Source organism: Arachis hypogaea, chromosome 13, assembly GCF_003086295.3.
Source record: "Arachis hypogaea cultivar Tifrunner chromosome 13, arahy.Tifrunner.gnm2.J5K5, whole genome shotgun sequence".
NCBI lineage: Eukaryota > Viridiplantae > Streptophyta > Magnoliopsida > Fabales > Fabaceae > Arachis > Arachis hypogaea.
Window position 1 is genome coordinate 2,256,677 of NC_092048.1, and position 26,063 is coordinate 2,282,739.

At 35.8% G+C, this 26,063-nt stretch overlaps 2 protein-coding genes across 19 annotated transcripts; both read left to right on the forward strand.

Moving 5' to 3' along the window:
• Positions 1–8,647: 8,647 nt before the first annotated feature.
• On the forward strand, positions 8,648–10,658 carry LOC112736372 (uncharacterized). The gene is made up of 5 exons (XM_025785793.2): positions 8,648–9,047; positions 9,139–9,407; positions 9,566–9,777; positions 9,857–10,118; positions 10,208–10,658. The coding sequence occupies exons 2-5, from the start codon at positions 9,141–9,143 to the stop codon at positions 10,547–10,549; spliced, it is 1,083 nt and encodes a 360-aa protein (XP_025641578.1). The 5' UTR covers positions 8,648–9,047; positions 9,139–9,140; the 3' UTR covers positions 10,550–10,658.
• A 1,552-nt stretch (positions 10,659–12,210) lies between these two features.
• LOC112736373 (uncharacterized) lies at positions 12,211–22,227 on the forward strand. Of its 18 annotated transcripts, XM_072211005.1 has the most exons (19): positions 12,325–12,439; positions 12,536–12,618; positions 13,180–13,538; positions 14,149–14,395; positions 14,570–14,641; positions 14,889–15,166; positions 15,698–15,859; positions 16,030–16,166; positions 16,243–16,774; positions 16,860–16,954; positions 17,556–17,618; positions 17,740–17,828; positions 17,959–18,021; positions 18,201–18,830; positions 18,928–18,999; positions 19,145–19,215; positions 19,414–19,471; positions 20,227–20,494; positions 20,846–22,227. In XM_072211005.1, the coding sequence occupies exons 5-19, from the start codon at positions 14,639–14,641 to the stop codon at positions 21,424–21,426; spliced, it is 3,102 nt and encodes a 1,033-aa protein (XP_072067106.1). In that variant the 5' UTR covers positions 12,325–12,439; positions 12,536–12,618; positions 13,180–13,538; positions 14,149–14,395; positions 14,570–14,638; the 3' UTR covers positions 21,427–22,227. The 18 variants fall into 18 exon arrangements, with proteins under 18 accessions (XP_025641582.1, XP_072067101.1, XP_072067099.1 ...); XM_072211009.1 differs by lacking the exon at positions 12,536–12,618 and having other exon boundaries at positions 12,258–12,439; positions 16,030–16,109; XM_072210994.1 differs by lacking the exon at positions 14,570–14,641.
• Positions 22,228–26,063: the final 3,836 nt, after the last annotated feature.

The window sequence follows — 26,063 nt, forward strand, 5'->3', positions numbered from 1 at the left end:
TTCCAAGTATTTTTGCAGGAGGGGGTCCCGGGCTTGGTAGCTTCCGTTTACCTGCGAGGTGACAACTTGTGAGTCGCTGCATACTTCGACCTTTTTCGCTCCGACTTCCCGAGCTAATGTTAGTCCGCCCAAGAGAGCTTCATATTCTGCTTGGTTGTTCGACACTGGAAACTCGAACTTAGTCGATTGTTCATAGATGACCCCTGCTGGGCTTTCTAGGATGACCCCTGCTCCCCCGGACGTTTGGTTGGAGGCCCCGTCAACGTGGAGCCTCCACCGTGTGCCCGTTTCCTCGGGAGGGTCCCCCGTCACTTCAACCAGAAAGTCTGCCATTGCCTGAGCTTTGATCGCGTGTCGGGGTTCATACTGTAGGTCGTATTGGGAGAGCTCGATGACCCAGGTCATCATCCTACCGGCCAAGTCAGGCTTTTGCAGTACTTGGCGAATCGCCTGGTCCGTCCTTACGACTATACGATGGCTCTGGAAGTATTGTCTTAACCTTCGGGAGGAGACTAGGAGCGCCAGCGCCAGTTTTTCCAGCTTGCTGTATTTCAGTTCTGGTCCTTGGAGGACCCTGCTAACGAAATAAACGGGTTGTTGGGTCTTTTCCCCTTCTCTGACGAGCACCGTGGCCATTGCTTCCTCGGTTACCGATAGGTAGAGATAGAGCGGTTCTCCGGCCCTGGGTTTTCCGAGAACTGGTGGTGCCGCTAAAATCTGCTTGAAGTGGTTGAATGCCTCATCGCATGCTGGGGTCCATTCGAACGTCATTCCTTTTTTCATTAGATTGAAGAAAGGTAGGGCTCTTGCTGTTGACGCGCCGAGGAATCGGGACAAAGCCGTTAACCTCCCGGCAAGTCGTTGGACGTCTTTGATACAGCCCGGGCTCTTCATCTGGAGAACTGCCTGACACTTCTCAGGGTTGGCTTCCACCCTTCTTTGAGTAATCATGAATCCCAAGAACTTACCGGCCTCCATGGCAAACGCGCACTTGAGCGGATTAAGCCTCATGCCATGTTGCCGGAGGGACGAAAAAACACCATCAAGGTCGCTAAGGAGGTCGTTGGGTCGTGTAGTCTTCGCGAGTATGTCATCCACGTAGACTTCTACTGTTTTGCCTATGAGTTCACTGAATATCTTATTCATCAGCCTTTGGTACGTGGCCCCAGCATTTTTCAAACCGAAAGGCATCACCCTGTAACAATAGATTCCTCCTGGTGTTATGAACGCCGTTTTTTCTTCGTCAGGTCGGTGCATCGGTATCTGATTGTATCCTGAGTAGGCATCCATGAAGCTCAGATACCGGTACCCCGCCGCTGCGTCAACGAGTGCGTCAATGTTAGGTAGAGGGTAGCAATCCTTGGGACACGCCTTGTTGAGGTCAGAGTAGTCTATGCACATTCTCCACCTCCCGTTATGCTTTTTGACCAGGACCACGTTTGACAACCAAGTCGAGTAGTCCAGTTCTCGGATGAATCCTGCTTCTAGGAGGCTGGCCGTTTGCCTGGCTACCTCTTCTGCTCTTTCTTGCGACATTTTTCTCCTCCTCTGGGCCACTGGCTTGGTTCCCGCCTTGACGGCCAGATGATGCGATATGAGCTGGGGATCTATCCCGGGCATATCGGCAGGCGTCCAGGCAAAGAGGTCGGCATTAGCCCTGATCATTTCCATCAATGGCTCCTTCATTTCGTGGGGGAGGTTCCTGTTTATGAATGTGAATTTATCGTCCTCCTCGCCGACCCTGAACTTTTCCAAGTCCCCTTCTGGCTCTGGTCTAGGTTTGTCGTCTATTCTGGCGTCTAGGTCAGCCAGGAAGACCCTAGACGCTTCTTTGGATTTTTTCCTGAGAGAGAGGCTGGCGTGGTCGCAAGCGACTGCCGTTTCCAAGTCGCCTTTGATGGATCCTACGGATCCGTCATCAGTGACAAACTTCATCACCAGCAGCTTTGTGCTAATGGCGGCCCCCAGGTCGTTAATGGTTTTTCTCCCCAGGATGATGTTATAAGCCGTGGAGTCTCGTAATATTACGAAGTCCGCCATGACTGTTCGTCGCTTTTGCCCCTGTCCCACAGAGGTCGGGAGTGAGATGATTCCATCCGGCTTGATGAAGTGGTCCCCCAACCCTACCACACCGTGCTGGTGGGTCGTCAGGTTGGCGTCCCTTAGTCCCAGGGCATCGAAAACGTTTCGAAACATGATGTTTGAGTCTGCCCCCGTATCTACAAGGATTCGTTTGACGAGGCCCGTTCCAACCCTGGCCGTGATGACCATGGGCGGACTTTTCGGTGCCTCGTCAAACCATTGGTCCTCTGGGCCGAAGGAGATGGGTGGGATACCTCGGAAACTTCTACCTGTCGAGGTGGAGACCGCTAGGACCTTAGCGTCTTTTTTCTGTGCTGACTTTGACCTTGGGGCGGTATTCCTGGCCGTCACCATGTTTACCACCGTAAGGCCGTGGTCGTCACCCTCTGGTTCCTATCGTCGCCTTGTTGGCCGGGATCTATCTTCGCTATCGTGGTCCCGGTTACATCTCCTTGGTTCCCGTATAAGGTGGGAGAAGTCGGCAAGTTTCCCATCCCTGATAGCTTGCTCCAGGGCGTCTTTTAGGTCGAAGCAGTCTTGGGTCTTGTGTCCGTAACCCTTGTGGTACTCGCAGTAGAGGTTCTTGTTTCCTCCCGTCCTGTCCTTCAGAGGTCGGGGCTTTGACAGTATCCCCTTTTCCGCTATCTGTTGGTAAACTTCGGTGATTGGTGCTGTGAGGGGGGTATAATTGGTGAACTTCCCAACTCGGGGGAACGGTTTGGGTGTTTTACCCGGACCGCCGTCCCTGGCGTGTTCCTTTGGTCTTTCTCTGCCTTCATAGTGCCGGGCTTGGTTGTAGGCGGGCTGCCGCTTATTGGCAGCCACGACCCGGCTGACTTCTTCGTCATTGATGTATTCTTTGGCCACGCACTGGATCTCTTGCATTGTCCAAACGGGCTTTGTGGTAAGGTGTTTCCTGAAGTCCTCATTCGAGAGCCCGTTCGTCAGGCATAGACTTGCCACCGAGTCCGTTAGACCGTCAATTTCCAGGCACTCGTCATTGAAACGGTCCAGGTATTTCTTGGTCGGCTCTCCGGGTCTCTGTGTCACCCCTAGCAAATTGATTGGGTGTTTGGCTTTGACAATCCTGGTCGTGAATTGAGCCAAGAAGGCGTGGCTGATGTCGGAGAATTGAGTCACCGAGCTCTGCGGGAGGTTGTTGAACCACCGTATCGCCGGGCCCGCCAAGGTGACCGGGAAGGCGCGACATCTGACCTCGTCTCCTACCCCTTCCAGGTTCATTCTGGCCTCAAAGGCCGTCAAGTGTTCCAGGGGATCTTGTGTTCCATCATACTTCATGTCTGTTGGCTTGTCGAAGTGTTTCGGCAGCCGGACCTCGAGTACGGAACGGTGGAAAGAGGTCGCTCCTATTATCACTGGTCCCCGGGTAGTTCTCCCCGGCTCGTCATTCTCCCGACGGCCGTCCTCTTCGCCTCTGTTCGACGCACGCCGTCTCTCGTGTCGGGCGTAAATGATGGGGTCTCGGCTTCTTCTTCTGGCTCGTCCCCGTCCCTCCGTGCTCTCCGACTCGTATTGGGGGCTGGGTGAGCGCCTCGAGCGGCTCCTTGAACGGGAACGGGTGGGGCTTCGCTCCGGGGTGCGTTGGTCGCGTTCTCTTTCGGCTAGCCGGCGTTCTAAGTCTTGCATCCTATGGCGCAACTCTTGCATTATCCTGGCGTGGTTGTCGCCAGTTCCTCCGAAGGGGCGTCTTTCGTGAGTCTGCGTCGCATCCCTCTGAGGCGACCTCTGCTGTTGTCGGGTTTCTGTCGAAACGGCGCCTCCCCCAAGCACGGGAGGCGCGGCCTCGCTGCCGGTCCCAGTCTGGACTAGTACGAAGTCCATGGACGATCCCCACAGACGGCGCCAATGTTCGGTAGGTCGGTTACCGGACGGTTCGGGTCAGGACCCAGGGTGAAGGAAAGGGCTCGTCTAGTCACGGTCTTCCAGTCCGGGGCCGGCGAGGTCCCGAGCACGTCGTGTGAGAGAAGAGGGAGGGTGCCACCTGCAAAGACACTCCGACGCTCTTGTCAGAATATGTGCAGGCGAAATGAGGGTGGTGTAGGGATGTGACGTACCTCGGGGGAAGAGTCAGTCTTCCCCTTATATACATGTCAGTATTGGGCCCCTCTGGAGGGCAGGCCCATATTCCCAAGGACGCTGTCCCATAGCTGTGAGAGAGTCGTACGGGACGCGTGTCCGGATCGGTTATGAGGCGTGTAGTTGGGTCGGGTGAAGCTCGGGTCGGGTTGACCCGTGGGAGCCCAAGGCCGTAACACTTTTTTTAATATTCTCATTGCCAAGAGGTTCAATTATAAACAATACAGATATTAAAATCATATTTTAAATTTTATTTGCATTGTCACGAAAACTATATGATGTGTTTTCTGGTGGCCAATTTTGTTTTATGGTTATGGTGACTATAAGTGACTGACAAATCATAATGAAATACGTAAAAGATAGAATGTTCGTTGATCATAATTTTGACCGGCATAGTAATTTTTATTTTTTTTTGTCTTAACTTCTCAGCATCAACGAAACAATATACTAACAAAGAAAAAATGGGGGTTGAAACAAGGAAAAACATGTTTCTAATCATATAATTCCTCTTCTTGGATTCAGTCTGGCTACCAGATTTGGTTTGCCGCTACAAGTAATAGCCTCAAGTCGGTGAGAGATGTCTTCTTCTACCTGGAGTTACACGGAACCGAATGCGATCTTTGTTTCGACGGAACTTCTTGCTACAATTCCAGCAATCGGTATCTATGGCCACCGCCACCTATCTGCCTCCGCACCTCTTCCTTGATGAGATTGCTTCCTCCGTTCCTTGCGATAATCGGAGGTTCTGTTTTCAACTTTTCATTTATCCTTTACCCAATTTTCCCTTTTTTTTTTTGCCGCCGTAGCCTCCATCATCTTGTACCACACCACCATCGTTCTGTTAGCTCTTTTCGCTTTCCGTTAGTTCTGACATAGAATTTGTCTTGTCCATGTGTTTAGGTTAAATACATTTTTTCAATTAGTCATACATAATTTAAATTTAAATTTTATATTTTATTCATGTACAATATCGATAAGTAAAAATACAAAAACTAACTTTTAGGTAGTTAATATTAACAAATTTTAGAGTTAAATTTATAATTTAGAATTAGAAGTTTATAATTTAATATAAATAATATATATAATTTTGAAGAAGGTTAACTGGCGTTGGTTGAAAGAAAATGTTGTTTTCCTGACTTTACTGTATTTGTAAATATATTATCTTTAACTTTTAATGCAAACATTTAAGATTAATGTAGAGTATTGCATAGTACATTACATTTTTTTTATTATTATTATTTGATGTACCACACACGGACTGCTACATTATTAATTATTCTACATTTTTGTTAGGCATTTTTCTTTCAATAAAGGGGCACATCTGCACGTGTTATCTGAATTAATTTAGAAGCTAGCGAGTAATTTGGAAAAGGTGACATTTAAAAAAAATGAAAGAGAAAATTAAAACTTAGGGTGAGAGCGAGATTTACCCCAAGAACTCGTCAATGGAAACTATAAGACTAACTATAAAATTTATATTATAGGGGCACAGTATCGTAATAAGCATGGCTATGTTTGGGAATTAAATAGTGTAATTGTAGGAATGGAAAATTTGTTGAAAGAAAAAAACAAAGCCTAAATTTCTAAGCAAACCTTACAATTGTGATGTCTAAATTAACGTAAGTGGTTTGCGGTTTTCTTTTGGGCTCTGGCTGGTTGGCCCATTAATGTACCCAAAACTTGTAAGAAGTAGTTGACAAGTTGAACAAAAATCATCAAGAGAATTATATGAGTCATAATTCCTTCCTTGATCAGAGATATGAAAGTCCAGGACGCTCCTAGAGAGGGATGACTGGATGGCAAAGCATAGTCGAGAAAGGCAGGATGTTCCATATATATCCAGATCTTGTTGGTCTTATGTCTAAAGATGTAAAAAGGTAGGGGAGTATTATAACTCCTATGAACAATATTAGTTAGTCTCTTCTTGTTTTAATTTGGACTTTGGCCCCGATGGTATACCCAAAATAAAAGAAGAGTGGCATGTGGCATGCAGGATGTAGTGTTATTAAGGGACAAGATAATCATATGCAGCGAAGTGAATAATGTTAGTTTGTTATTGAAGCCAAGACAGCCACCCATGCATATGACACATGATTTCCACGTGGCAGGTGCTGCTACACAATTCCAGCTTGGCACTACCACTCCTCTCTTACCTTTCGAAATGGATCCTCTCCAATCTTTTCAACACTTAAAAAAATTCAGTGTGATCTCTCACCCTTAACTTTATAAGTGGGGCCAAAATTAAATGTGAGAGAAAGAATAATAAAAGATGAAATATCACAATTAATACTATCCAATTTTTTTTTTACTAAAAAAGATCTACTCTCCTTACCTTCTTCCCACTCCCACCAATTTCTCATTGGCTGTATCCAATAATCTTAATTCACATACTAATATAATAAATTTATAAAATTAAATTTAAATAAAAAATTTTAATACCTCAAGATCTTTTTAAATTTGATTTAATTTAATATAATTTTATAAATTTATTATCTTAGTAATTAATTAAAATTGTTAGATGTATACAATAATTAATATAGTATTACTTAATATATCGTATCTATAAATTTTGACACGAAAAGATTAATATAATTAGTTTAAAATTTTTAAAAAATAAATTTAATTTAAAAATTCAAAAAAACAATTTAAAAAATAAATAATTTTTTAGAGATAAATTTAACTATTTATTTATATATTTCATGGACTTTTGTAGGGCCATTAGATAATTATTAAAGAAGTGCACATAGAAGTTTGAGATAAAATTCAATCTTCAGAATCTTTTTACTTTCTTTTTTTAATATTTAGCCATTCATCTATAAAACTCTTATCATAAACTTACTAAATTTAGTCACCAAAAAAAAAAATTTACTAAATTTAAAAGGAATAATATTATGTAGCCAAAAATAAAAAATAAAAAATAAAAATATATATTTAATAATATTTTTATTTAAAAGAGAATCTGAATTATTCTCTATATAATTTATTTTTTTATAAATATCTTCTTTTATTTAATTACACAAAAATCAATCCAAATTTTAAAAATCTCTTCCTCGTTATTAAATTATTATATTATCTTTATTTTAAATAAAAGTCTTAAATTTTTATATCATTAACTCTAAAAAGTATTTTTAAATTACCACAATATATTTTATAAAAAATTTTAAAATTTCAAAATTTCAAACTCGTGAGTCTTAATTTATTCCAGATCAGAAACATAAAAAGAAACCTTGGTTAATCACCTGAAAAATAAAAAAAATATAATAAATAATAGCAAATTAATTTTAATTCGTAGATTATAAATGTTATATGTTTGAAGTTATAGATATTATTCATATAAAATTATGGATGTTAAATTAGAGATATTTTAATAATTTTTATTATAAAATTTATATTTTTATATATAGATTATATATTATAAAATAAAAAATAGAAATAAAATATGAAAGAAAATTATAAAATAAATGATTAATTATTAACTGATAAGATTAAAATCAATAAATAAATATACATATGATTATCAACTAATAAATATTAAAATAAATCAAAATTATGATTTATTGACATGTGAGATAATTTAAAAAATATATATTTTGAAATTAGGTAATATTAATTGTAAAAATTTATTAATTATGAACATTATGAGTATGAAATTATGAATGTTATTTGTATAAAATTATAAATATTAAATTAAAAATATTTTAACTACTTTTACTAAGCGAAACAAGAAAAAAATAAAGAAAATGGATTAAAAAGTTTATGTGCATAACTTAATAGGCTGAAAATTGATACATGATAATAGAAAAAACTCGCCAGATTTAGTAGAATTAGTAATAGTAAATAATATTCTTGTCGTAATAATTGGTAAATTAATTTGAATATTATTAATATATGTTTTATTATTACTTTTAATGTAATTAAGAGTTTAAGACATATCTTATTGAATTATTATTATTTGTTAGGGTGAAAAAATGACAAGTGTGAGAAAAAAAATAATAAATGTGTGTATTGTAAACTTGCAATTAAAAATTAATAAAAAAAATGTTAGGCTATTTTTGATTATTTTGTTATCAAATATTTTCGATTTAAAAAATGGAGAGATTTTGTTATTGTAAGTAGATTGAATGATTGTTAAAAAAGATATTTATAAAAACGAAAGGTTAGACATATTTGGATAGCAAATTCACTCATCCATATATATATATATATATAATTTTACTAATACAAAATTTTAAATTTTTTCCTTCAATAAATAAATAATAAATACATTAAAAAAATTAAATTTTATATTTAGTTTTGTAAAAATGGTCTTAATTAATAGCTTAACCAATAGACTCATAGCTAAAACATATGTATATAGATAGATCATAGATGTTATAGATGAAGAGTGATGTGGATTTTAAGCTAGAAGGATACCTTTGCCGGAAAATCTGCATAGCTTAAATCCAAATATATGTGTGTGGCAGTCTTCAGAATGAGAATTAAGCAACAGCTAAAAAAGAATCAATTAGATGCGGTGTCTTTTAACTTTTAAGTTTTAAGATGATAAATTAGATACTCTTTTACTATTTACCGCAGTAAAAATGAGTTGAGAGTTGAGTGAATCGCAACACAAAGTCAAAAAAAACACACAAGAAAGAAGCCCCTCCCAGTCTCCATCTCCACTCTGTTTGTTCTTTTGGGCAGTCAAATGCATCATCCACCACTTTGATGCATGAGACTCAAATCCTATATACCTAATAAGATCTACACTACTCACTACACAAACACAAGTCAAACATTAAAAGCACAACCACCGCCACCTTTTCAACATTAATCCTTCATCCCTCTGACAAAGAAAACAAGGCAGATTCGATAAGTTTTTGTGACAGGTTTAGCCATCTTCTCTTGCCCTATATATCTATGTATGTGCGTATGAATATGATGATGATTATACTGAAAATAAATTATGTGTTCCTTCAGGTATGGTTTCAAGGGCCGCAATACTGTTACTGATGGGACTTCTGGGAATGGTTTATCAGGCCACACAGCTTCCGCCGCCAAACCGCAACAGCAACGATTCAAACTCGATTACAGAAGACGAGGCTTCACCAACACCAAGGATCAGGCTCAGTGATGGAAGGTACTTAGCCTACAGAGAAAAGGGTGTCCCCAGGGACAAAGCACAACATAAGATTATCATTGTTCACGGCTTTGGAAGCTCCAAAGAGATGAACTTTCTCGCACCCCAGGTACAAAAGATCAATCTTTTATTGACTCTGTTACGGTGATGTGAAAATTGTTGGTTGGATTTAGATCTAATTGATTATTGAATACCGGTGAGCTATCAACAGTGAGTGGAATAGATTCAAAATGTATGTTGATGATTGATGTGACACTGAATGTGCAGGAACTAATAGATGAATTGGGTATATATTTTGTGCAATATGATAGAGCTGGATATGGAGAAAGTGATCCGAACCCCAAACGCTCATTGAAAAGTGAAACACTTGACATTGAAGAACTTGCCGATCAGTTACAGATAGGACACAAATTTTATGTCATTGGAGTCTCAATGGGATCGCATGCTACCTGGAGTTGTCTCCACTACATCCCCCACAGGCAAATAAAAATATGTATTTTTGAATCATTGTGAAATACTTCACTAGGTGGTGGATATATCACCATTTTGTTTGTGCAGGTTAGCAGGTGTGGCTATGATAGCACCAGTGATCAATTACAATTGGGCTTCACTGCCTGAGAGTGTGGTGAGACAGGACTACAGGAAGAGACTGATCCAATGGGCACTTTGGCTTGCAAAATATTCTCCGAGACTATTGCACTGGTTGGTCACTCAAAAGTGGCTCCCTTCAAATTCTGTCATTGAGAAAAACCCGGCTTTCTTCAACACTAGAGACATTGACATCTTGAAGATTATTCCCGGCTTCCCTATGCTTACCAAGGTGAATTACATGCTTTCTTTCACTTACTTTTAGCTGAATACAAATGGTTAGTCAAGGAGGAATAACTCCTCATTGATCTGTGTGTATAGGAAAAGTTAAGGGAACAGGTTGTTTTTGACACACTCCGGGGTGATTGGATGGTGGCATTTGGCAACTGGGAGTTTGATCCATTGAAGCTGAGCAATCCATTCTCTCACAACACAAGTAAAGTTCACATTTGGCAAGGATACGAAGACAAGGTTGTGCCCTCTCAAATCCAGAGATTTGTTTCAAGGAATATGCCATGGATAAATTACCATGAAGTTTCAGATGGTGGACATTTGATTATCCATTATAGTGGTTTGTGTGAGGCCGTTTTGAGGGCACTTTTACTTGGTGAAGAAAATGTTTCATATAGGCCTAGACCAGATAGAGACATACTTGTATCTTAATTTATTCTCGTGTTTTATTCTGTTTTACATTCTGAGCGAATGTCATAGATCATATGTAAATTACATTATTTTTCAGTTTGCTGAAAGCTTGAAGGGATCACATTCATAAGTTCAAGGCATCATACATCACATTTTTCAGTTGTACCATTGATCCCAACTTATATGTCTAATATCTTAGGCATTCTGGAGACTGAAACAGAAGCTCGGAAAAAAATGAACATGTCAATATTAATGTGATTAAGTGTGGTTCTCATTCTATTAACAAATGGTGAAGAAAATGAATAAAATTTGAATTTTGTTGAAGTTTTAACGCATTTGAGGATTTGCCTTGATCTGTTAAAAGAATAAGAATGAATGATTAAGAAGAGAAAATACTCAATTTGCTACTTAAAGTTACACTGGAGCATCAATTTAGTCCTTAAAGTTTCAATTGCCTCAATTTAGTTTATAAACTTTTCAATTGACTCTGTGACGGAAACTACTGTAGGGACTAACGTGATTAAAATTTGAAAAGTTTACGGACTAAATTGAGACAATTGAAATTTTAAGGACTAAATTGAGACTCGAGTATAATTTTAGGAACCAAACTGAGTATTTTCTCGGTCAAAAAAGAGGACAAAATTTGCATATTAATGATTATGCACTAAGGATGATTCAATATCATAGGTTTTAACTTCTTATTATAAGTATTGAGATCATTTAATTAAAACACATAATATAAAGTCAAAATCAAATCCAACATTACAGATAAGAGATTATTAAAGCGCATGATGATACGAGTGTGTAAAAATAAAAGCTCATATCAAGTTATTGTATGACTTGAGGTATTTCCCTTGGAGAATGACCCTGTTTGTTTACAAATATATCTTTAGTGGATGTAAAAAGAAAAATTGACATTTATACTTTTTAATCTGTTTGTCTACCCAAAAGAAAAAAAAAAGTTTTAAATATGTTAGAGATAAAATAAATATTTATGTGAATCTGTGATGCTCCAATTAATATTCATATTCATAAAGTATACAAAAAATTTAATTAACATGTGTTTTAAACAAGTTTTTATAGAAAAAATATGAAAATTTTAAATTTTTACTAACAAATTTTCATAGCCCTACATGTTATTATGTGTATACGATAACAAAAATATTATTCATACACTAAAATCAATCAATAAAATCAGTTATCAATGTATTTGTGAATAAATACATGTGTAATTTAATTTATTTTCAATGTATATTTGTATTTCAACATGTATTTTATACGAATAACAAACTTTGGTGGTTGATTTTTATATACACGTAACATAGTCGATACGATGATATGTACTAATAAGTTATTGTGTCTACGTGTCATATATACATATTCGGATAAGATATTTATTTAATATTTGTTCGACATATGTGTCTTTTCTCAAATTGCATCTTAATAAAAATAATTGAATCTATTTAAATACATCTAAATATCATTATATTCGTAAAATAAATTTAGAAATAATATATATTATTTATTAAAACAAAAAATGATTTTAAATATGTTATATAATTAAAAACATAAAAAATAATTAAAATATTATTACAATTTTAAATATTATTACTTTATTTATATTGTGTTTTCATATCTTACAAAAATTTAAAATTTGTATGTTTACATGTTGGTATTGTGTTGTGTCCTTACTCTTAAGTATTAGTACTTGACAATTACTAACAATAGCAACACACGTAGAGGAGGCGTACAATAGAATGGTAAGTATAAATATATACGTATGAAGACGACAACCCAAAGTCGTAGTGATATTCCTCCCGCGTTATTCATCGTGCCTGAATCTCTCTCTCTATTTTCTGTATCCCTCAAAGTTTGGGACTTTGATCTGCCATTGACCCTCTTCAATTCGCGGTACCCATCTTTTCTTTAATCTTCACTCTCTTCCAATCAACGTTCATTCCTCTCAATTTAATCGCAATTAACCCCAATCCCAATTCCCCCAACTAGGGTTTTTCTCCGCATGATTTCTTCTTCGATTACCTCGAATCGCCCCAGCAATCTTGAATTCCAGTTTTTGAGAAACTGTTCCTGTATGGTTCCCTTCATTTACCGAGTTTGATTTTGTCTTTTCTTGGTTTTGGGTATTTAGTGGAAAATTTCAGCTCAATTTCGTTTTTTTGCTTTCCCACCATTTTTTCTCTTCTGGGTTCTGCTTGTGTTATTTTACTGAGCAATATGGTGATCTGCATTTGGTTTTACACGTTTTCGTAGAATTGGGCATTTGAAATTAGCGGAATTAGTAATGTGCGGCAGTGTCATCCTTGGTAGGGGAAAAAAAGTGGAGAAGATTAGATTCTACAATTAATCTTATGTTAAGCAGATTATAGAAGATTGAGAAACTGAGAAGCATGGCTTTTGTTACATAACTGAAACTACTGCATTTCTCTCGACATGCTTCAATTAGTAGCTTTCTTAAGTAATTTGTATGATGATCTTCTTTATACAATATTATCATATGATCCTGTAAGCTTTCTATGTGCAAGCCATAAATTTCTTTATAGGTGCTAGCATTTGTTACTTTATATGATGTTGCCTTTATTATGTTCGTTAAAGTGTCTTACTGCTGTTCTGGTTTATTGAATTGTGGACAGGAATTTGTAAACTCAATTTGATATTGGGACAAAATAAAGAGATACTTGTGTTCTAAGCTTTATTAAGGTTACAGCTTAATGTTGGGTTCTGGGAGTAACTTGAACGGCAGCACCAGCAGTGGGATAACCTCATCAGATATGCCACCTTTGCCACAGTATTTGCCACTGGATCCAATTACGTTAGGTAGTAAAAAATATACTCGTTCAGGAGAGCTGAGGAGGGTTCTAGGTGTTTCTGTGGGGAACACATCAGAAGACCATTCTTTTGGAACTCTACATCACAAGCCTATGGCTCCAGTAGCCCCAGGGGAGCTTAAGAATTTCAAAGAAAGTGTACAAGATGCCTCCAGAAAGGCAAGGTATATAATTGTCACTCTATATTGGATTCATCTACTGTATAATTAAATCTGGACATTTCTGTTTGTAAAGTTGGATTACTACACAATTAAGGATGGCTAGATCAATAATGAAATAAATGGTCTCTTACAGTTGCTGTGATATTTTACGCCACATCCCCGATGACAATATCAATCATGATCTCTTTCTACACTCTCATCTACTTCTTTTTGAATTGAGGGTCATTTGTATTTAGGGACCGATTTTCATGGTTTTAAATAAAGGGTTCGTTTGCACATTTTTAGAAATTATGGTTAAGGTATACATGACCTTATCGTTTAAGGGAGTAAATTGCAATTTTCCCTTTTGGTAAGAAGTTCTGGTGAAATGATCTTTTATTTTTTTTTCTTCTTTTCACCATTGCCCCATTTTTTTGGGGACCTGTCTAATGCAAACCTTATTATCTGTGATGCTTGGTCATTGTTTTAAGTTTGTAAACCATTGAAGTCATAGGATACTTGTGATTTGTTCCTGGCTTCTGTAGAAGTTTTAGTTTCTAATATACATTGTTTAGTTATTATTTCACGACACACCAATCATTTTGTCCTGATTGAACTGAAATATGTCAATCAGGGATCGATCAAAAATGTTAGGGGAATCTTTATCCAAATTGGACAGGTATAGAGAGGCAATAGCATTAAATACAAAGAAGCGACAGAGGGCAGATTTATCAAGTGAAAGGGGAGGTGGAGTAAACTTAACAAAGATGGGTAGCCAGACTCACAAAACCCCTAATGATAATCTAACTCCAAGATCAGAAGTCAAGACCTCAAATTCAATGCTGAACAAGCGACTCCGTACAGCAGTGGCAGATGTGCGGGTGCGTATGTTTTAATGCTATTATTACTTCTTCGGTTTATTTTTTATTTGTATACTGAAAGGAGCTAACTATGAGACATGTTGCATAGTTTTTTCTTTTACACTGTTAAAAACCTTAAATTCTTTCTTGGCTACGAATTGAGTATTTTGAGTTTCATTTTTGTTAATGGCATAGCATGAGTGCTTATGGATGAGAGAGTAGAAGGAGATCATGGTATACATTGCTGGAAAATAACATATCGAAATGGTTGTACATGATGATCCTCAATGCTTCTTACCACAGTGATTCAGGCATTTAAGTTTTTATGTTCAGTTGAAATATTTTAGGATGAAATGTTTCAAGTGATTTACATTCCAATTTCTAAGTTAAGATTATTAATGATGTCTTCCTCTCCAAACAAATTTTTAAACTTATTAATTTCTGGTAATAATTTGTATTATGTTTACTTGTCCACTTGCATTCTTCATGAGTTTGTTCACTATAATGCTCTCAGGAGGAAAGCAGATCTGCTGCCATTGGAAGGCAGCAGATGGTCACAGAGAAGGATGGAAATTCGATTCAGACACTTGGCGGGGGTTCTGTTCGAAATGAAGAGAAAACTCGCAGATTACTTGCTGGAGGTGAAGGGTTGGATCAAAAAATTAAAAAGAAGAGATCTGTTGGAGCTGTAGGAAACAGAGTCATGACTGGTGAAAGAGATGTGAAACGATCTGCTCTTCCAAAGGCAAATGCTGATTCGAAGATGCGTTTTTATGATACACAGGGTTTCAGGTAGTTTGTCTTGTTATAGATTTCAGGACTTAGGTTTCAGTTGTCATGCTAATACTGACCAAATAGTTTTTTCGAGGATTTATTAGATTTTCCATCGATGATGATATATATGGAGTAATTTCACACACTGGTTTTCATCCAACAGAATTTGTTAATGGTAGAAAATATCATATGAATGATTCTATGCTTTTTTGTGTATGTTAAAACTGAATGGATCATGGTCATGGTATTGAATCAACGTCACTGTTATAGGGTTGAGTTTGCTTGTGAATTCCATTGTTTCTTTGTTTGAATTATATCTTTAGGGTTATTGTGTATGCCATAACTTCTTGTCCTCCCTGCTGAGAGTCTTTTCCATCAATATTTTATTGTTCTCTTTGGATGTTTTGTTGTTTCTCAACTAGAGTAACTCTTCAAATCTTTGGTATTCAACATCATTGTCAAAATGGTTGTACATGATATACATTGCTGGAAAATAACATACAAATTGCAAAATTAATCTCTTATATCAATAAGCATTTTGTGGTACAGATTGAAGCCACTTCCTGGATCTAGTGGAATCAACAAGTCTGGAGGCTCTTCTGAGCCTTCTACTATTGGGGTGCGTAATATGCTTGCAAGTGAGCAAGAATGTGGATCTCTTCACAGGGACCATATAGCTGAGCAGAAAGTAGTGGCAAAGGGAAGCAACAGGTTTTTTGCTCATCTTGACATTGCCATGTTCTAATATATGACTACAACCTAGTTGCTGAAGAATTCAATTAATATCTGCATAATGGCCCTTGTTGACATTTATATCCTTTTAGAATTGATATTTATTGGCAAATTGATTAATCATTGATGTTGATTGCTCTTGTAATTAGATCCAACAATCAGGAGGATTTCCCAGCAAGCATCTCTAACACACTAATTAAAAATAAGGTTTCCCGGGCACCACGAACAGGTTCAGTTAGTGCGCTAGATTTGTCTAATGTTCAATCTTCGTCTGAAAACTTTCCAGGTTGGGGATAGCCTTTAGATGATAATATAAAGTCTCAGTGGTTACACAAATAATTAACTGTTTTCTACATCTGTAGGCTCTTCTATACATCCAATGACCCAGTGGGTTGGTCAGAGGCCACCCAAAAATTCACGCTCAAGAAGAGTAAAAGTAGTTTCTCCTGCCTCACGCAGTCTTGAAGTCCAGGTCTCATCTGAAGGCTGTCAAACTTCTGATTTGAAAGGTTCTTCAGTCGTAAACAATGGACTCCAACTGGCAAGCAGTGTAGAAACTAGTACCCCAAAATATAAAAGGCCACCTGATGACATTTCATCTCCATTTGGCTTTTCTGAAAGTGAAGAATCTGGAGCTGGTGAACACAAAATAAAAGAGAAAGGAATGAATGGCAATGACTTTGATGTGGCAGCTGAAAAGGGTATGACGTCTATGGCACAAATGAAGAAGAACAAAATACCAACTGATGATTCGGGAGATTGTGTGCAGAGACAAGGAAGAACTGGAAGGAATTTATCATTAATAAGGTCTGGTGTTCCCTCAGGGAGGGAGAAGTCAGAGAATCCACCAACGAAGCCAGTACAGGACATGAGGGCAAATGATAAGAGTAAAACGTAAGTTGATGTCTTTTGTGATCTTGTTATTCGTGTTATATCAATTTGTTAACACCATCGTTGTCTTCCTTTGTTGATAATGCAGCAAATATGGACGTCCTCCTTCAAAAAAGCAGAAAGATCGCAAGGTTTTGACTCGTGTAGGGAAGCAACTGAATATTGGATCTTCTGATTTTGGAGGTAGTGCTGATTGTTCATACTGAAGCTTGATTTGTTTGGGAATATAGTCTTTTTACTATGGCAGAAACAACCAAATTCCTTTCACATTTCTAATATATGGTAGTGGTATTAGTTTGTTAGGTTTCCTCCACATGGCATATTTCCATAAGTTGTTATGTGTGTATTATATTTCCAACTAGTGCATAGCCCGTGCGATGCACGGGAATAATAAATCAAGTCACATCTATCGGTTAATATGATTAGATCACACTAAAATTATGTTAGCACATATTGACATATACTATCGTACTTATTTATTTCATTAAGAATGTGCCAAACAGAATAATATTAAGACTTTTCCATTGTTGCTCTGTTATCCGTTGTCCACTTGTGCATCCGTGGCTTGTTCTTTAATGATGCCTCTATTCATTGTATCATTGATATTCAGTACAGTTTGACATCTTCAATTTCATGGTCAATATATGTTAAAAGAGAAATAGTAAAACCTTTTAATTTGATCAACCAAGAGAAACAACACAACTATTCTATAGATAATTGATTCCTATTCTCTGACTGCTTGTGAATGTGTACTCATACACTACATATTTAAATGACTTTACAGGTGAATCTGATGATGATCATGAAGAATTATATAAAGCTGCAAATGCTGCTCGTAATGCTAGCAGTATGCATCTTCAGCCATTTTAGCTTGTTACCAAATTTCTGTTTATCTCCAACTTGTTCTGCTGTTTCTTATTTTGGCCTGTATGGCTGTATCTCATCATTTGCTGGCATATTTTATGTAGATATTGTGTGTTCGGGCTCATTCTGGAATAAAATGGAGCCTATTTTTGCTTCAATCAGCTTGGACGATGCATCATACTTGAAGCAACAGGTAGCAACTTCATGTTGATCATAGCATGCTTTTTCTGGAAATTTGTGTGTACAATCTAATTCTGAATATATTGAATAGTAGATTCTAACTTACTACGTTTTGTGCCCGTGTGTTTTGATTGTTGAATCAGCTCAACATTGCTGAAGAAGTTGGCAAAAGTTTATCTCACTTATTTGGCATTGACAATGATTTGGTAAGTGAATGAGTTCCCTACAAATCTCCTGTTCATTTTTGGATCTTCACAACTGCAACCAAATTACTTATCCGGAAACAAAAGTAAACAAATTCTAGTTGTGAAATGGACAAATTTGTATAAGAGCCAAACCTTTTGAGGAATTTATTGACTAATTTACTTTTTTTATATTTGCCCAGGGTGGTGTTGTAAATAACAAAACTACTCAAGGTTCGGAGGGAGGGAAGAGAAGCCGTTATGAAGATGATTCATCTAAGTTAGATGCTTTAGGTGAAAAGAATGACTCCGAAAGACTTGACAAGGTTGCTCCGTTATTCCAAAGACTTCTTTGTGCTCTAATTGAAGAAGATGATAATGAAGAATCATATCACCTAAGTGACGCAAAGAATATATCTCGACAATGTGCTAGTGATGATTCTCATTGTGATTCTTGTAATCAAATTGATTTTGAACCCAAAGATCGGGATAGAATGGACTCGGAAGTTGAATCAAAGGTGGATTTTCATATTCAAAAGAGTTGTATGTTGGACAGACTATCTTGTGATAAAAGTACTGCATCCAACACCTTTAGGTATCCAAACACATCCAGTTCATTACAAAGCACTGGAGTTTGGCAGGGAGACGAAGAGTTTTCCGTTTCTGATATCACACACACAAGCGAAATATGTTCAAATGATCTTGATCAACTGCATCCTGGTGAATTAAGTATTCCTGGTTTTCCATCACCGGATGACCCATATCAGTTGATGTCTTTGGATGACAGGTTGCTGCTCGAGTTGCAGAGCATTGGCTTATATCCAGAAATATTGGTAAGCCTTTATTGCTATATGGAATTATAATGCCATAGTTATTTGATGTTTACCAGATTGATGATCATGCTCCTTAATCTTCCTTTGCAAGGTGCAGCCTGATTTAGCTGAGGAAGATGAAGCTATAAATCAAGATATTGAGAAACTTGAGAAAGCATTATATGAACAGGTTTGAATTTTAAAAAGAAATTCATTGATAGAATTATTTAAAGCTAGTTTTAGAGCTTTATTCTGTGGTGAATTTCATAAGTTTATCATGCTGTCCTTAAATGCTCATGATTCTTATGTTGTTGTCCCGATTGACTTACTAAAAGAATGGGAGCAAGAAGAAAAACTTGGACAGAATTGATAGGGCTATTCAAAAAGGGAGGGACATGGAAAAGCGGTATGTTTCAATGATGTTTTACGTGTTTTGTTTCTGATCCTTCTTTCTATCCTTAAATTTTATGTTGTAGATCTTTTTGCAATTTCCTTGTTTTCTTGCCAGGATTGCATGTTTTGTCGTGACTCATGGCTCTCATTTTTTATATTTGTCCTTCAGATATTATTGATTCTTATCAAAATTACTGTTCTTACCATGCAGGAAGGTTGAACAAGTTGCATTTGACCAACTTATTGAAATGGCTTACAGAAGGAGATTGGTAATAAACCGACTCCTTTTCCAACCTTTTATTTTCTTTCATTGAGGCACTCTTCCTATTTTGCCAGTTGAAAAATATTATGTTCCTAATGGTTGACTGCATATGTTTGGATGGACTCTTGGTCATTGGATTGTGTTTAAGTGCATGTTACTGAATCATCTGATTTTCTTTGCTTTTATGTTGGGAGTTGGGACCTTGGGTTTCTGCCTATTTATCTTTGGGTAGTAGCTTTCTTTTGGCCCTGTTTATGTCCTTTTTTCTTTTGTTTGGTATGTATGAGTGATGCAAGTGATTTGTCCCCAGTAAGAAAACAATTTCGATAGTGGTTTAACCTCGCATTTCAAGGTTAATCTGTAGATACTTGTCAATTCCACCCCTCCCCCTGTCTCGAGGTTGCCTTGTTTATCAATAATTGATTAATATGCTATGATATTGGAGATTTTGTGTGAGAAATGCTCACAACGAAACTACTATAAAATTCATTGTACTACTGTTGTATTTTGTTTTTCTTTTTGTCTTTTGTTTTTCGTTTTCCCCCCTGGAGATCAATTTAGTTGAAATGTTGATAGTTGTGCTTACAGTTCCAAGGTTTCATTTAACTAGCATCTTTGCCCGCGCGGCGAAAAAGATTTAATCAATATAGAAATGCAATTGTGAATAATATAGTTACGGATCATTTGTCCTTATCATTAGTTTTTATATCGATGGATTATTTGTCCTTACCGTCAGTGTTATATCAATTTAAATGTTGGCAGGCCTGCCGTGGAAGCAAAAATTCAAAAGGTGCAGTTCACAAGGTGTCGAAACAAGTTGCGTTGGCTTTTCTGAAGCGTACTCTTGGAAGATGTAAAAGATATGAAGAAGCTGGCATTAGCTGCTTTAGTGAACCTGCACTGCAAAATATCATGTTTTCTCCCCCTTCACGCGAGAAGAATGATGCAAAACCTTTGGATTGCATTGTCTCTGGGACAGCCAGTAATACATGTAACAAAGCTTTGAATCAAGGGGAAGCTAGAAAATCAGGTATTTGAAAATTTACCTTTTGCATTATTTTTGTTGTTTCTTCATAGTTTGTTTGTTTCTCTCCCTCCCCCCCCCCCCCCTTCTTTTCCCTCCCTCCCTCTCCTGATGTCAGTGTTTGTGTTAATCTTATAACTTATTAGGTCTTGAAAATCCTTAGCAATTACCATGTCTTCCTTACTTGTTCAAGTGTTATATCGTTGACTATATCTTTTCTTTCTCTTTTTTTTTTATGGTCTTGTCATTGACTATATCTTTGCCAATATATGAGAGATTTGTCAGTGTGTGTTGGTTTTCTCGAGATATTTATATATTAACACACTTACAATTTTTGTTCTGCATCCACTGATACAGGTGCAGTTTCTATTGCTTCTGAGAAATATGATTTCCAAAGAGATTATGCTGATAGAGGACTTCCTGATTCTTTTCAAGGTTCTATTCACTCATCAGAACAAGCATCATCCAAGAATGGTTCTGTGTTCATCAAGGAGAAAAAGAGGGAAATGTTGGTCAATGGGGGTGTCAGTGGTGGAGTAAAGGGAAAGAGAAGTGAGAGAGATAGGAATCAGAGCAAGGATCAAGCCAAACAAAATTCGGCTTCTAGATCTGGACGCCTGTCACTGGACAGTTGCCAAAATGAGAACAAAACAAAGGTTAAGCCCAAGCAAAAGATTACTGCTGGTGAGCAAAACAAAGATGGACCACCATTATCTGGTAACCAGGAAACAAATAAAGTAAATCAACCTAGCGAATTTGAGAATTTTCCTCTGCCTGATTTAAGTACAATAGAAGAATTTGGTGTATCTGTTGAACTTGGCGGCCCTCAAGATCTTAGTTCTTGGTTGAATTTTGATGAGGATGGTTTGCAAGACCACGATTGCATGGGACTTGACATACCAATGGATGACCTAACGGATTTAAATATGCTCATGTGATGTGATGATTTGTGAAGAAATTTTTATGTATGTATTCAGTGATCCTTCAAGATTTTGATTATAATTGGGTTGCATGGGAGGTAGAAATTTTTGGCTGCGGGACAACAATTTTGAACCAACTACTTAGGATAAGACATGAGGAGGCGAAAATAGGAAAGCCTGATCTTTTTGCCGAGGATTGTATAAAGAAAAGTACTTGAGAGAATATCTGCTGCTGCAAGATCTCTTTCTTCCTTCTCCCCGTTATACAAGATGCGTTTGTTTCTTACAACATGATGTTCATTATCCAAAGAAAGTTTAGGTGTGCTGACTACAGTTCCAGAATCAAGATAACCTCTCACAGATTATTCGGTTGAGGAATCTTGGAGGTGACTGATTGTGCTTAGCAATAGATCATGTATAGTTTAGTATAGTGTAGTATAGTATAGAGCAGATGTTGAGTTTCTGTAAATCTATTTGGTTCTTGATGACTGGAAAAAATGCTCTGAATCCTGGTCTCAGGTCTGAATTCTGATGATGAGGGAGGGATGAGATCGAAGCCCTCTTATTCATTTAAACAAGGGAACCGAAGGATGGTTTTCTTTGCTAATGTTGTTGTGTCTTTATGCTACTACTACTACTCCCATTCCCATGTAAAATATAATGCTTGTTTTTTAGGGGGACATTAGCCTGATATTGTCAATTCTTTTCTCCTGAATTATTGGAGAATGATATTTTGAATTTTTGATTAAGCTCTCTAGCTTTCAACTTCCAGTCCCATCTAACCTTGATGATGAATAATATATCTTTATCTTTATAAAACTATTTAGTGGTTATCAGTAACACAAGCATGGTGCATGACGATGGAGTGTGACAGTATTTGTTCTTATGTGGCAGTAGGAGTAGGAGTAGGTAGGGCGCTCTCTTTCTGTGTGTTTCAGTCACAGACATAATACAAATAAAGTATGAACAGAATACAAGTAAGGTAACCACATTCCACAGATAAAGACTGTTGCATGCCATGTCTCTACTTTTTGGGTTTCCCCCATCTGTTCCTTTTCTTTCCATTTGCAGGATGCATTTAATCACTCTCATGTAATCAATCAATGCATTCACTTCAATTATTCATTTTGGGAATTCCAACGCTGCTATCCTTTACTTTACTCAATTAGGACAACTACTATGATATATGATGACATCAGTTACCACAATGCTCAACAAATAATAAATACATTCATTCATATTAGCCTCTCTCAAATATTCCAAAATTTCCGTATTTTGGTGATTTTAACAGTTAACTTTAATTAATATATATTATATATATTTTTTTATAATTAAAATTAATGAATAACATTATTAAAATATCGATATTTTTGAAATATTTAGTTTTTTTTTTAATTTCATTTAATTTTTTAAATTATTTTATTTATTTTAAATTTTAAATTATAAATCTTTAGTTTTATTTTTAAATCTTAAATTCTCAAAAGAAATAAAAAATAAAAAATAACTAATATTAATTAATTAAAAATTAATTTCTTATATTACTACTTATTATTATTATTATTATTATTATTATTATTATTATTATTATTATTTAAATCAACCCAAAAATGTTGGCAGTTGATTGCCTTAACCGATTACCTACTCAATATTTTGTTAGCATTTATAGCTCTTAAGGTCAAACAAATATATACCTATGCCAGAAGCTTCATTTTAATTATTTGTGGATATAAAGTCGCCGAAGAAAAAAAAGAAGATTTATTTTTGTTTGCTTTCTTTCTAGCTCTCATAGTCATAGTAGCTAGAAACAAGTCAGAAAGTAGAGCTATTTTATGAATTGAAACTAATCTTTCATTTTTAAAGATAAAAAACATATGGCCATTTTTGAATAACTATAAATGACAAATAATGTACCCAATACCAGCTGACTAATGTAAAATTGTAAATGGAAAAACAAAAAGATTAATGCCTACCTAAATTTACTGTTTTACTCTTTTATTGTGAAGGTATTTACAAGTCACATTATAAACTATGCTTTCGGACCCTTAATACAGTTCCCTTGCTCAAATCTAATGCACTAGAAGTAAAGACAAAAAAACCATTAGTACCTAATCTAAAAGAGACGTATACACTAAACTAAGTAGAAGAAAAAAGTTGTACCCTACAATTTGGAGAGTTAATATATGAAATAGCACGCCGATAATGACCCACGTTACTATCCCTTCTTGATAATTTAATTTTTATTGCTCATACTTGGTTGAAAAGTTGCAGACAAATTAATCATAAGGGTCCAATAATTAGTTAATTAGTTAATTAAATCATGATGGGTCATCCGGCATTCCAAATTAAAATATAAACCAACAAATACATTCTAGAGCATGCCAACCTAATTTATCTCCTACATGTAATTGGAGCTTTTATGAAAATTCTTAATGATCGAATATATCAGCTCTATCTGCTAAATGCTAATGTAGGACATATAGCTTATAATGGATACATAATTCTAGCAAAAATTATATTACTACATTCAAAGGGCTATATATATGAGTTAAATTAAAGATCAAATGCTATATATATGAGTTAAAGATCGAATGACAAGTGTAAGTTTAAATTAATGTTACACTGTGATGGACGGATGGCACGAACATGAGACACAATATAAATACATAGTAGTTATATAAATTTTAAATTTTTATAAGACATGAAAATATCACACATATATAAAATATAAATTTTTTTAAATAATTTGTAATTATATTTTAATATTTTATTAATATTAAAATATAAACTAATTTTTAATTATTTTTAATATTTTTTAAAATTATATAAAGTATTTAAAATATAAATTATTTTATTTTATTTTTTACTAAGACATAGTTGGACATAGAAAACATGCGTGTTGGATGAATATCGATAAATGTGTATCCGAAATATATCCAATACGCGAACACAACAATTCAACAAAATATTCGTGCTTTGCAAATGTTATATAATTAAATAATTTTTTATTTTATAAAATTTACTATTGAATTAAAAACTATTATCCTGATAAAATTTTATGTTTCTAAAATTGTTTCCAAAATTTTTTTTAGATAATATAACTCTTTTAAGCGTTTTTATAATACTTTTTCAGTTTAGAGTGTTTGAATTTAGTTCGCAATTTCATAAACATAATAAACTTGAACTTTGGGTTTGTCTATGTTATTTTTTTGGTTATAGCACTGAACATAAAAGTTCTTCTATTGATTTCTATTGTGATAACAGAAATGCTATTCAAATAATTCATAATGATACTTTCCATAAGCGAACTAAACACATTGAGAATGACTGTCTTTTTGTTTGACAATAATTTTTTATTGGTGTTATTTGTCTAATAGTTATTAGAACTATAAATCAGACGAATGATATTTTTACTAAGATTCATCATCTTATTCGATTTCAAAATCTGATATCCAAACTTAAAATAATTTCTTTAGCTCCCACTTAAATTTGAGGAGAGATATTAAATATAATTAGTGAATTAGGTATGAGATTAGTAGATTTGTCACGAAGTTATTAGTGTTAGTGGATAATTAGTTGAGTAGATAGTAAACTTGTTAAGATTAACATTCTTGTATCAATTAATGAATTATTCAACATACTGAAACACACTTTCTGATTCTTCTATTATATTTTTCTATCAAATATAAACAACATGATTTTACTTAAATTGGAATTACTATCATTTGATTTTATATAGAGTGAACTAGGATTAACTGTATGTACTTATGCATGCATTCACTTTTCATCAACTTAGGATAAACTAAATTTAATGATACAAATTATTATAAACGTACACTACAGTTATTTTATCTGATCATCAACATCACTCTCAGAATTTGATGACCTTAATATCCTAACACATGACTCTTATAATTGGTGTCACTAGAAAATTTTGTTGAGCTTAATGCACCTAGCTGTGTATATATCTATGAGTGATTTATTTATTTATTTTTTAAAATCTTAGTTGACAAGTAATAGCTGAGGTCAATAATAATAAGCATATACATTTTCACCTTCTCATGACTGGAACCTAATAATTTGTTGTTGCATGCATGTGCTACTACAGTAGAAACTTGAAGAACGTAACATGCATGCAATAAATTTGTGTTGTGTATGGTCCCTTTCGGTAACACACGTACAACAATACCCTATCTCACGAGGACCGAAAAAAGTCCAAGGGGCATGTGAAACCATGCACCAAGAATAGTGAAAGCAATAACTTCCAAGCCACTAATTTGGTTTTCTTTCAGACGCAAAGAGAAGGATTGGAGAGAGGCTATGGCCACAATGCAACATTAGTGTATGTAAAATAATAGATTAGATTCATCAATGCAAGAAAAGTACCCAATGTGTGCCTTATATCTGTATCTGTCGGCACTAGGACAACACATTTTATGTCCCTCTCATTCATTCTCCTACACACTTTTTTTCCTAATTAATATCCGTTATTTTTTTTTTTTACTAAAAAAGTTTCTATTGCTCTAATTGACGATGTATTAATAATTACTAAATATCCCACACGCTATTAGAGAAAAATTGACCTTCACATTTTTGTGGATATATATATATATAGAGAGAGAGAAAAATTATGTACTTAGTTATATATTTATATATGC

Excerpts from the sequence above, each read along its gene's own strand:
- LOC112736372 (XM_025785793.2), top strand. The coding sequence starts at position 9,141 with ATGGTTTCAAGGGCCGCAATACTGTTACTGATGGGACTTCTGGGAATG. Across the intron at positions 9,778-9,856 it reads CTCCACTACATCCCCCACAG|GTTAGCAGGTGTGGCTATGA; the intron begins GCAAATAAAAAT and ends TTGTTTGTGCAG. Across the intron at positions 10,119-10,207 it reads GCTTCCCTATGCTTACCAAG|GAAAAGTTAAGGGAACAGGT; the intron begins GTGAATTACATG and ends CTGTGTGTATAG.
- LOC112736373 (XM_025785797.2), top strand. The coding sequence starts at position 13,258 with ATGTTGGGTTCTGGGAGTAACTTGAACGGCAGCACCAGCAGTGGGATA. Across the intron at positions 18,022-18,200 it reads TTGGCATTGACAATGATTTG|GGTGGTGTTGTAAATAACAA; the intron begins GTAAGTGAATGA and ends ATATTTGCCCAG. Across the intron at positions 19,472-20,226 it reads TGGCTTACAGAAGGAGATTG|GCCTGCCGTGGAAGCAAAAA; the intron begins GTAATAAACCGA and ends AAATGTTGGCAG.